This window comes from Apteryx rowi, unplaced genomic scaffold (assembly GCF_003343035.1).
Source record: "Apteryx rowi isolate R43461 unplaced genomic scaffold, aptRow1 scaffold_91, whole genome shotgun sequence".
Taxonomy (NCBI): domain Eukaryota; kingdom Metazoa; phylum Chordata; class Aves; order Apterygiformes; family Apterygidae; genus Apteryx; species Apteryx rowi.
Genome location: NW_020451216.1, coordinates 785,059 through 798,036, shown reverse-complemented (window position 1 = coordinate 798,036; position 12,978 = coordinate 785,059). Strand labels below are relative to the sequence as shown.

General features: G+C 41.7%; 1 protein-coding gene across 3 annotated transcripts in view; it reads right to left on the bottom strand.

Moving 5' to 3' along the window:
• LOC112978264 (sodium channel protein type 5 subunit alpha-like) overlaps positions 1-4,824 on the bottom strand; it is a 173,054-nt gene extending 168,230 nt beyond the window's left edge. For all 3 annotated transcript variants that reach the window (XM_026091567.1, XM_026091569.1, XM_026091570.1), the window contains exons 1-2: positions 4,558-4,824; positions 2,702-2,820 (exon numbers count right to left, since the gene is read on the bottom strand). In XM_026091567.1, coding sequence (XP_025947352.1) covers positions 2,702-2,820; positions 4,558-4,824 — 386 coding nt within the window. The remainder of the gene's footprint in view (positions 1-2,701; positions 2,821-4,557) is intronic.
• Positions 4,825-12,978: the final 8,154 nt, after the last annotated feature.

Here is a 12,978-nt window from a genome sequence, read left to right as displayed (position 1 = left end):
TTTGGAGAAACCAGGAACACCACAGAGCAACCATGGCTTGTAGGCAATGTGAAATAAGAAGGAGTCTTTAAAGCAYAAGACATAAATGAAATCTCAGCAGTGGTTTAATCTTATTAATAGGTGGAGATGGTAAAATAGCTAATAATGATGCAGAAGACAAAGAGTAATCAATCAAGAATTTTGTTTTGTATTTGACATGGAGCAAACGGTTGCACCTCCATACTCCCCATGTCCTCCATAAGAGAAATGGGCCAGGGCCTTGCTTGGTTAGCTCTCTAGACCGTGGTCCTACCGTGAGGCCTGCTAGAATCTGAAGAGGAGGACAGATCCCTAGAAGAGCTTAATGGGTATATTGTTAATTGAAGTAATTTCCTTTAGCAGGAGGTTGTCAGACTATGGATATTCTTTCCCTTAGAAGGGTTTATTTCTAACTGACTGGACTAACCTCACTTGACTGGATGACCAGAGAAAACACAGGATCTATCCTGTCTGAAGTTTCAGAGGAAGAATTCCACATAAGCTACTTAACCAAGAAATGTGATCCCCCACATCTTCTGTATAGGATGATTTTTACTCTGTCCTCTCTATTCTATTCTACTGTTGGCCTTTGAGGTACACTCAATGACTGGCAATGGAAACATGGCATTCACTAAAGAAGTTGCTTCAGACACTTACGTGACAGTTAATGCTCTTTTGGCTTATGCCCTGGGGAAAATAAAGACTGCTTGATTACACTCATGCAAAACAGTAGATCTAGTCCCCAGGTTCACGTCTGTGATATTATCTGCTTGAGTACTTGCTGGTTCAGGCTCCTTTCTGCCTGGGATATTGACTTCCTGCTCAACCAATTGGCCTTTGTGTTTCAGGTTGCTGTGAAAGGCCTTTATTGACGGAAAACAATGCACTGCCTGATGCAGGAACTTCGCCGCTGTATTATTGTGCCTGGGACTGCCGCCTCCTGCCTGTGCTTGCCGAAGGCTGAGCTGTTAGATTGTCTGACATTATCAACACAAGTTGATAACTTGGGTCTTTCTGGAACGAAAATGCTGTTAGCTTCGCAGCCTTCCACTTCAGAAAATTTATGCTCCTTATCTGACCATATTTTTGCTCCTGACATGTCTTTGAAATTCACTCCTCTGTGTTCTCTATCCTTGGAGGTAATGTGATAAGGACTTCTTGCATTCTTATCTTTTGGTTGACTGCCACCAAGGGCGTGTAGTTCCTGTGTATTACACATACTTGTGACCTCTTGGCTTCATGAGCAGCTGTAGAAGAAAGTGAGTAGTAAGACAGAACAGGCCTCCACAGCTGGAACCAATATTGACACATACATGCTTTTTGCTAAGCTCAATTTTCAAATTCTTCTCTGAGTCATACCCATGTAAATCCATCGACCTCAATTAGCTTCAGCAAGGCTGTTCTGATGTAACTGTACCTAATAAACGCTGTTTGGCCCTGGGTATACAGCAGCACATGCTGAACTGCTTGCAGGTGTAACTTGATGCACAAACAAATGTCTCTGCAAAATTCTATGGTGTATTCTTAGAAACCATAAAAATGTCTTGGCTGATATTGCATATTCCTTTTTACATAGAATTGTTACTAGGAGCCTCACCTATGTTTCCTTTTGTTAGGACATGTATATTCTCAGATCCCTTTTTTCCACTGCATTCAGAACCACTGGGAATCTGGCTTCTTTCTTTATTTTTTCCCCTAAATTTGATAATAAACCAATGATTCTAAGATGTTATCTGCTTAATATTTATTAGCACCCTCTGGTAGACATGGGCCTTGCAGTTGGGGAATTTCTGTCACTAAAATGTCACACAATCATCACAGCAGCATGTAGAGTCTTTGAATTATCAGTGCAAGACCTGACGTGCACTGYAGAAAAAGCAGGCAACTCGTGAAAACAATGTTCATACAAAGCTGGACATTTGGCTCAGTCTGATCTTGCAGAGATGTGTGACTAAATCAGAACAAAATGTCTCTGAGGCCATATTTAAAAAACGAAACTCTCCCCCCMCACACACACATGCTAAGTAATACCCTTGCATTACTTCAGAACCAGGGCTAGGTGAAATCAGGCATTGCTGCTCTGCTGAAAGGTCCACCATGTCAACGTCTCTTTTCATTCCAAGCTGGACAACAGCTTGAAATTAAACAAACTAACAATACAACAATGAAATTTTTTAAATGTTCTGTTTCAGGACAGCAAAAAATTTAATTCTCAGGCAGTTCAAAATTGAACCACATCTGCATACGGTGGCACAGGGTCTCATGGGAGAGGTAGCTTAAGCACCCTATGGCAAAGCTGCCCATCAGAGGACGTCTCCCAGGATGGACTCCAACTACCTGCTCACTTCCTTCTGAATTACTGTACCCAATTCCCTCCACTGACTCTTTGCTAATTATGGTCAGGCCCTTTACCTCTTAAAAACCTGAATAACTCACCAAACTCTCTAGTGCAGTTCACATATCTGAGGCAAGTAGTATAAAAGAATTATATTCACACCTCACTTAACAATATAAAATAAAACAGACCAAAAATCCAAGAACATTTCTGGTTAAATCAGCAAACAAGTACAACAAAAAGTTTTAAAACTGCTTATTGAAATCAAATTATTTCGTACTTCCACTGATCTGTGTTTAAAAATAATATCATAAAATACACTAGGAGGGAAATCAACAGAAAGGATATGAATGTACCAAAATTTTAATTGCTGTTCTTCTGATTGGATGGAAAGGGCTAAGTATATACAAGGCAGGAGTGGCACTAAAGCGAAAGATTGTCTTCCCTTTGTTCAGTACTATAAATGTCTGTAAAACAAAATAGGAAATGAGAACATTCAGCATTTGCATTAACACCCAGCTTTTCCCAGCCCACTTCCCATTGGGAAATTCCTGCCAGGATCCCAAACTTCTTCCCCACTCCCTCCCTAGACCCCCAAATTCCTTTTCATTCTATGAAGTTTCTCCCAAGACCCTCCCCGCAGAGCGATTGCCATCCTATTGCAATATCCCAACTGTTTTACTCCTTCACTGCTTACAGGATCTCGCGCCGTCACTTCCATCATGRGGCTGGGGAGGGAGAAGACTCACCTCTAAAAATAAAAGATGACCTGGACATTAAAATGTGTTGGAAGGACTTTTATGCCGCTTTTCTTCCCAGGTGCCAGCAATCCTATTATTTTGTTACTCTGTCTTCCTACCTTGAGCATCCTGTGGCTCTTAGCCAGTTTTTTGGTCTCATCTTTCAAATGAGAAGCTCAATGAGGCACAGTTCCACAACAGGATCTAACCTGGCCGTGGTACTGAGGCACTGTTACTATATTTGGGTTAATATGACTGGAGAAAAACAATACTGAATTATCTTTAATCCAAAGCAWCAGTGAGTTGGATGCTTGCCCAATTTACAGGGCTCTGAAGATGCCCAACCATGTGCAGGCAAACTAACATTCACTCGGAGACAGGATCAGGCCACTCTGTAGACAAACTCTAAGTAAATCTGCCACTCGCCCATCTTGCATCATGATACAGAAATTGCAAATCTATATCCTGCTGCTTGTGCCTAGGAATAACAGGAACAACACAGCTATAAACTTTTTTAAATTAATTCTGGCCCTTGCAGATAAGTAATCTATTTCTCTTTGCCCATTTAACTTTTATTTTGTAGCCATTGCATCTCTTTCTACACTGTTTTAACAAAAGAAGCATTGTGATCTCGTACCAACCTGTTGTTTACAGAAAATAGAATAGCCCAAAACCAAGAACATCAGCACCTGAAAGAACTGGAAGCTGTCTAAAAATATGTTGTGCTTCCAAGCCTTATTTTGTCCTCCATGTTGTGAAATGTTTGAAATGGGGGAACAAATTGTAGTAAGCAAGCCACATGGCTACGCTGTCAACAGCCTTTTGACAGAAGCTGTTTGTACTGTTGTGGCTTTTGTCCAGCCCACAGATGATTTTGCATCAGGTGATGCTCACTTTAGGATGAAGCATAACCGTCTGCAAAGTGCCAGCATGGCACGCACCACTGGCCTCCCCCTCAGCACTATTTTGATCATCTCAGATAGCATTGAGAATGGAGTTTAACCAGCCCTCGGCAGGAGAAGATCTGTTGCCCTCCAGGAGCGGTTACGCAGGTGCCTTTCACTTGTGTGCAGAGCGCTAGCGCAAGACTCAAGTCACCCAGAAGCTCTTAACATTAAGGGGCTTAAGTGCTAAACAGACCTGTGAAGAGTCAAGCCTCATGAAGACAGCAAGATATGGTAGATAAAATCCTTCATTTAGCTCAGCTACTGCGCTGCTCTTGTCAGACACTGTATATTTGTATTCAGTGTTATCTGAAAACACCCAAGTCTTAATTACACTACTCCACTGCCCTGCTATCTAGGTGGTTTCTGGGAACCCTGCTCACTCCAAAACTCTGGTCCTTAAACTGGAAAAAAAATACTTTTACTGGCTGCGGAAAGACAAGAACCAGAGTCCTCAACACAGAGAAACATTTTATGTTTTAGCAAATGCAAAGAAGGAGAATGTCTTGCCGGTGCTCACCTTGCAATCACTGTAGAAAGGGTCCAGGTCCTCCAATGGCTCTCCAGTGAGCTCTGGAGGCACAGTCCCATAGATATCGGGCAGCTTCTTGCAAGCTTGTAAGTCAAACTGAGGCTGAAGTTTCTCTTCTTCGCCCAGCTGCTCTCTGTACTCCTGCTTCGCGTTCCTCGCAAGCTTCTCCGCAATTCGTTTCTCAATCTCAGCCAAAGATTCAGGCGTGAACCGGTGGAAGCTGTTAGTACCCGGTGGTAACAAGAAGTCAGCCATCTTTTCATCCTGCTTTGTCTGTACTGGTCTTTACTCCTAGTAGTGGAAATAACTGAAACAAAAAGGACCAAAGATAAGTGGCAGGAGCAAAGCAAGAAGAGGAAAGCCAACAGGAAGAAAAAAACCCAAAAACTTGTAGGTTATCGATTATCAGAAAATCCTTCATCAAATATTACATGGCCAGTAGAACACCAGGGAAAAGAGAAACTGAAAGTTGAACTGAGATTGAAATTGTAGTTTAAATTAGGAATCACTCTGTAATCAGACTTTGTAGATGTACTGTGGAATATTCACAAGGATATAAGTAACTTAGCAGCCTAAGTCCCATTTAAAGAGTAACTTAGATTCACACAAGCTTAAATTTCATTGAAAGTCAAAGGGATTTGGATTCCTAACTCATTTTTTAAAATGCAGCTTTGGGAGTGGATGAACAATGTGCCTAAGATGACTGCAGGGCAGATTTAAATCAGCTGATCTCAGGCCACATGATGCAAACTCTAAAAATGCCCCAGCTGTTCTATTCCAAATATAAAGAGTGAAAGGTCAAGTTCAGACTCTTATATCTCATAGAAATTCTTCATAATCTCTGTCTTAGGCTTCAGCAACATAAATTTTCAGCATTTATTTTCCTTTGGGGATAGGAAATGCCATCTTCAGGATATCTGGCAATACTTCTGAGCATTTTCTTCTCCTCCACACCCTACTATCTCAAAGATGTTGGAAGCCCAAGCATGCATGGCAAAGCCCTGGAGCCTTCATGGGAACACTCCAAGTTTCTGAGGTGATAAACGACCAGAGCTGCCAGTTCATCACATCCAAAAATCAGTCTGCTTCCACCCAGTGCCTACATAGCTGTCTGGACATCTAACCCAAAGCAGCGAGGTTTGACCATCTTGGGTTGATGGTGCTTCACAGGCAACACTTCCAATCCCTGCCAGAATGAAAATGAGTGAGAGGCACCACAGCTCTTTAATGTATGTGAATAAAGTGCAAGTGGGAAGCTCGCAGCAAAACCAAAGGCTTCCTTAGATCTGTGCTAAATAACATGGATAGCTGTGAAAATTAATGTAAAACTACTGTTTGAAAGGGGATGAAGCTTATCCCTTTTCTAGTAGCCTGCAGAAATACATTCAAGTTCACTGAAGCCCTGCTTTGCAATTTAACAGTGACTTAAGTGACATGTTTTTCCAGCTAGAGTAACCTTCACTATGCAGCAATTAAAACACATTTCACAGACAAAACATGGCTTTTTTTCTTTTCTTTTTCTTTTTTTTTTACCACCACCAGACCATTTCATACTGAATTAAAATGTAAGATGGTGACAGACATAAACTTCATAGATTTTGAGGTGGGCTACCCTACGGCATTCACCGATGTGTGCAGGATGCAATTCTTTGTTCAGCTGCAATTGTTGTTTTCTGCTTTCATATGGTATTTGTCTATTTATAGTGGATAGTTCCAGATAGTTTGCTTCTATTAGGCTCTGTGATGACAGCATTTTTGTTAGCAAACAAGACTTTAACTGGACTCCACATGACAAATAGCATATTTATTGACTCAATTTATCTGAGCAAAGTACTCTTTCAAATAACTACTGCTTTTCCTGTTCTGACTTTTACAGTGAATTCATTAAATTGTCATTGATCACAGCCTATCATACTGAAATGATTTACTAGTGCTTGTATATTATACTCTGCATTACTGTTTGCCTGAACAAGCAGACCAAAATGAATTAGCCCTTCCCTGAGTTTGGGTATTCTGATACTCTTTTTTATTTAGATATTATCCTTATTCCTTTCCCCTCTCCCCTCACATCATTTGTGCTCTCCCCTCCCTCCTGAAAAACAGGAAATTAGCGGCTTTCCCACAAACTGAGTTTCCTTATGCTCAGAGCTTTGTGACTCAGCACCGGTGCAAGCAAATAGAATTTCACTTTCTATAAATGACATCAGTGCAGGTGGCCAGAGAATTCTCTTGTGTTTTTTTTTTCTTGTTTTTTTTTTTCCTGTCTTTTTTTTTTTTTACAATGAAACCTGTCTCACTGCTGAAAGGAACAACAAAAAACAGCGGAAAGGAAGAGACTAGGTCTCTAAAGTGGAGAGGCGATTACTGAGGGCTGTTAGTAGAAGTCTATATAATCGTCAAAGCTATGAAGACCATGAATAGGAAGTGATTGTTCACTGTTTCTCACAGTACAAGAACTGAGAAATTTCAAATGAAATCATAGAGCAGCAGGTCCAAACCAACCAAAGGAGCCACTTTTYCACATGGTGCACAGATATACTGTGAAGCTTGTTTCACAGTAAACTTGCTGTAAATGCCAAAAAAAGGTAAGGATTCACAAAGCAACTAAACAAATCCAGGGACAAAAGATCCATTAAAGACTTTAGACACAAAGATACTGCCTGAGAAAATCCCTAAGCTGCAGAAACTGGGTGCATGCGAGGAACGCTCCTGCATGCTTGCCTTATTTTTACACTCCTCCTCGTTGCCAGCCTGGAAAAACCTGTGCTCTGATGTTATGTACTTCTACCCTTACACTGCGCACATGCCAGAGGACAGTGCTAACACYGGGCAGCCTGCGCTGCCTTGGGAACGGGCTCAACCTGCCCGCAAATTCAATCTGCTTGCAAATGTGTGCTAGAGCCCAGTCTGCCAGCAGACTCTGCAGCTGGCCCAAACTTGTGCAGACCCATCTGCACACGACGAAGCCAAAGCAAATACACCTGCAGAGCTTGCTCGCTCGCGGTCTGCACCGCACCATCTACCTGCTTTGGGGCACGGGTCAGGCGACTTCCGACAAGCTGCGCAGACACATCCTTTGCTACGTCAGGGAGCCCTCGTGGCAAAAACTCTCCAGGGCAGACCAAACCTAGAGGGTTGAACTGATTTTACCATTGGGTCATCCACTACGTGTGGATGGAGGTGAGATACTTCCAAATCAGCTCTCTTCAGCTACGTGGTGGTAGCTCTATTCTTCTGCTGCTCACAACCAGAGCTTTTCAATCTTAAATGTAAGTTCCAGAAAGTTACCTAGCTAAGAACAAGGTGGAAAATACCACACAAACTTCATTAGAGCGTTTGCTGTTCCTCCATGTATTTTCCCTAATCAAGATTCACATTTACCAGCATTCTTATAATGGAAAAATCTTGACATGTTTTGTCTTCTTACTGTATATTACTTAAACTTTCTACATTTTAATGTATATATTTAGCATAATTCTTCTTCAATTTCAACTGCTTTCTGGAAATGGACAAGATTATTTCATGGGTCTTTTCTATGTCTAATTTCTTTTAATCTGTGAATTGCAAACACTTCCGCAAATAGACAGGGTTAGCCCAGATGTTTCTTAAAAGGGTAAGAAAACACCACAACTTAAAAGGGGAAATCATCAATGACTGAATCAAAGAGCTGGAATGCCATTTCTTAAGAGATAATAGCTGTTGTGACTCATACTTTTACAATATGAGCCTGGATTTTTCCATTCCTCTCAGGCATATTTTTGAAGTACAAGGCTTCAAACACATTGTTTCTGTGATATCACCATGCATAGAATGAGCATTTTCCTCTTGCTTTGTCTTTGTTAAATTCAGTTAACATCGGTTTGCGCTGATAAAAATGTACTGGTTATGTAAACAAAATGTTTGTAAAAAAATAAAGCCCCAAGATTCATATTTTCTATGGCATGGCAAGAACTGGAGAAGAAAATTACAAACCAATATGATATTGCCAGTATGTGCATTTATTCAGCAAGATAAATGCTATTTTCCACTATCACTTTAGCCTTACTTTTGTATGCTTCAGTCACCCCTGCTCAGAAGACCATGCGGGCTCCCAACATAAGACGTGCATGCCCTATGAGCCTTTCACTGACATCCTATGGATGATGACCATCACCCTGAAGGCCAGCTTGGGCAACAGGTTGCCTGCAGGGGTGCAAACATAGCAGAGGTTGAACCTGCTCACCTCCAGCTGGCAGCGCTCCAGCTCAGACCACCACCACTCATGCCTGGAACCCCTCATCATGGCCTGGGACACTGCCCCGAGCCAGCAAGGAGATCAGGTCACCCAGCTACAATGTTGGACGCAGAGGCTGAGCTCSCTGCAGGGCACTGCACCTCATTAGACGTTGACTTCAGAGAAGCCACCGCCTTGCTTGGCTCCATCTCCTGTCCGCGCAGGAGCACAGGATTGCTTGCCTGGCGCACCGGAGTGTCATGGACATACCTACATACATTTCAGACACGTGGGAACGATAAAAAAGGAGGCAAGCTTTACGATCAACCGAGTGAAAGCAGCACTCACAGGCTCAAGGTTGGATACCACCAGGCATGCTCATCTCAAGCAGTGCTTCATTTATTTAACCCTACCAATTTCAGTGATGCCTCTCAGAGGAAGCTGCTACTGACCATGGGCCAGGAAGGTGGATGATAGCCCATGGGAGCAGATACATTTCCACTGGAATTCTGCTAGACCTAAATCTTCCAAGAAAACAAACAATAGTCCAAAATTCTCCTTGTGTTTAAGAAATGGTTGTGATTAAATATAGACTTTGCATTCCTAACTGCTGTGGTAACAAAAACAGTCATGAGGATGGCTTCCTTTTAAATGTTTGAGAATGCATGGAGTACTGTCTCCTTTTTTTTCTCCTCTCCATATAATCTCTTTGGCATTTTCCTTTGACCTGCAGAGCACTGTAAAACATGAGAATAATAGAATACGGAAATGAAGAACAAGACAATGACATGTCTAATTTAATGTCACTGGCCTAGATTCACAAATTTTTGTGTATAAATTACACACACACACTTACTCTATTGTATTTAGAATGACTGCAAAGTAATATGGGACTGAGTGGAAGTTTTACTCCAGCCATGAAATGATGGCTTCATGGAGAATTCTTGTTTCTAATTAAGATCAAATAAAGACCTTTTGCATAAAGATCAAGAGGCTGTAGGAGCCTAGGTGACTTAGACATTTATCATAATTTTACTCATGATCAACAGGCAACCTTATTAGACCTAATTCACTCATATTTATATTGCACTTTACATTCCTCAACTAAGAGGTGCCATGGGAAATTCTCTTTCTACTGAAAAATTTCAGTTGCTGCTAATCACACTCTGAGGGTCTGTATACTCACATAGAAACAAGGGAGAACTGAATAAAACAGTCCTTGAACACATTCATTACTTCTGCTTAAACTGATATCTGGTTTGTTCCTTTTTTCCAACAAGCATAATTTTGTTAACACCATAAACAATGATTTTTCGTGGTACATGTTCCTAACACATATAATCAGCTACAGCTGGAATAAATCAGCACAGCTCCACCCATCCCATGGAAGTCCCAGCAGCTGGGGAAGTGAGCTGCTCGGACAAGGAATATCCAGATAGAAATTGTTGGGTGAGCAACGTGCTGAGCCCCACGGCTCTGCGTGCTGAACACCATGCTCAGCACGAAAGAGCTCAGAGAGGTCAAGGGAGGGGGTGAAAGTCTTCCATGAAAATCTGATGGAAATGGCTGCAATACGGAGCTCTTGCAGGAGACCTCTTAGGAAAAGCGTGGCGTTGGCCCCAGACTGATGCAGGGAGAGCAACCAGACAGAGGTCTGCTTGCTGCACACGTCACAGAGCAACCCTGCAGGTTGATATGACATCGCATAACGCACACATCTCCTAAAACAAGCCTGGTTTGTTCAGCGTGTGTGCTGACCAGGGCCTGGAATAAGTAAGGAAGAGAAGACCTCATTGTATTCACATTGGGAAGGAAAAACAACACAATGTCCAAAACTGAAATCTCAGAATTACTGACCCACAAGCCTTTAGTCAGCAAGCAGCTCTGCCCACACTGTGTCTTCTTTTAAATATAGTTTAATGAGTTTTGCTGACATCTTGCTCATGAGAATCACAGTATTCTGACATTACCAATGATGTATTGATAAGATAAAGTCTTCAGAAAGCTAACGTGCTAAAAGGAAATGAATTCAGAAGATTTCATCCCGATATTGAAATAGTATCTGGGGATGACAAATGTTATGCCAAGAATTAAATGCTGGCACTAAGTCTTCTCTTATGATAAAATATATATTTTTAGTGAGCTAAAAATATTCTGCTTTCTTTGCAGGTGTTTTTATTTCAAATTATGCTGCAACTGAATGACAGGAACAAGCAAGAGGAAAGTAGTACATTATAGTTAACAGTGCACATCTTATATTTTACTGAAAATTATAATTCTCTGCACCCAACAGGTTTTCATGTCTCTTTTAATTAACTAGAGATTGGTCTTAGAGTTATTTTACTATTAACTACTCAGCGTTCAGATGCAAGGAAAGATTTCTCCTTTGCTACTCTGAACCAACAGAGTTTGCAGAAGAGCTACAGAGAAAGAAGAATGTCTTCAGCCCAGATTGCAGTTACTAACTTTTGAGCAAGAAATAAGAAATCTACAGGACAACTCCACTTGGGAGTTTATTATGTCAAATATAATATACACTACTTGCACCAGTGAGTGCTTTGAATGTTCACATGAATAAAATATATCAAATCTGGTCCATTTTATTCATAGAGACTTTTATAAAGATGTTCTAACGGATATAGGAAGTAGTAAAACAGCTATTAAAATATATTCTGGAGCCATTATGGGATAGTTATGCTGTTGAAAGAAGGCAGGTTTTAGGCTGACTACAAAAAGCTTTACTGTATATAACATGCTAGGCCTTCCAGAGGAGAGGGAGCCATGGCTGGAAAGCCAGGCTGCCTGATATATTACCCATGAAGGTATAAGTAAGGCATCACTGATCCCCCCGCCATGTAACTTATGGAGAGACATTTCATCAGCAGGAAAAACCAACAGATTTATGAAAACAGTCGGCAGAACTGGAATATTTCCATTAAAAAGAGTTGGATGGAACTCTGTAAGCAAAACCAGGGCCTCTTTTACAATTTTAGCGCTGAACTAAGAGAGAAACAAGACATGACAACCAAACTTGAAACCCATTTTTAATAGTAAATGGCGGAATATAGCCTTTCCTCCTTTTGTGTGCAAGGAACAAAAAGAGGCTGAGGTGAAGAGTCAATAAAATACCACATGTGAAAGAGAAAGGCAAGGAGAGACAGACTTGTAYGGACATGTAAGATAAGCTGCAGGAGGTAGCAGGTCCCTTTCCTGCTCCCATTGGATATGAGGTGAGACAGCAAGTCCTGCTAAGCGCTCCTCCATCTGCAATAACAGGAGCTTGTTGCTCTGTGACAGGATCAACAGTTATCTGACCTCCATCCCATCCTTACATCTATAACCATCCAGTCTGCCATCCTTCTCCATCTCAGTCCCTTTCCTATTCATTACTGCACCAAATTATCTCACCCTCCTACCTACCTTGTTCAGAGTCAACATAATCTTTCCGCACGCCTCTCCCTATCTACAGCATTGAGCAATAACTCACAAGCAACATTCACAACAGACCTATATGACTTTATCACAGTTACCTTATTGCCTTGTTTGTCCCACGCAATACATTTTTGTCACTTATGGTAGGTTCCTCTGGATGAGGATACAGGGTCCCTATTTGCCCATGGGTTTGGGTAGTGTACGGTGCTAATGGAGCCCCAGCTATGGGCAGGCCATCTCAATGCTTTTGCCATATGATACTCACATGAATAACATCAAAGGGCACAGATATAGAAGCACACTGGCCAAATTATTTTCCTCTGTAATGGAAATGGAGGCTCACGAACCTTATCAGGGAGTAGCTGGTCACTGCTTGCTGGGGTATGGTCACTGCTTGCCAGGATATATTGAAGATTTGATTCATTATTTAGTGCACTGTGAACGTGACAATGCAAATTGGAAAAAGCTAGTGGATCCTCCACTCTGATGGGAGGGAAGAGATTTCCTCCCCCGAGAGACAGAGRGAGATTACTGCTGTCCAAAGAGGAGGGATATTCTGCCTGTTTGCAAYTGAAAACTGCATGTTTGGTTGCCAAGTTTAGGAATCAGAGTTAAGAGCTTACACAGGATCTGGGGGTCCAATCCTCAGCTCACGTCAGTCAAGGGGAGTATTTTGTTTCACTGCAAGAGGCGCTGGGCCAGACCCCTGGTGTCTGAGAGACAGAATTATTTCATTTCTGTCATTCCTTTCAAACACGGAGATT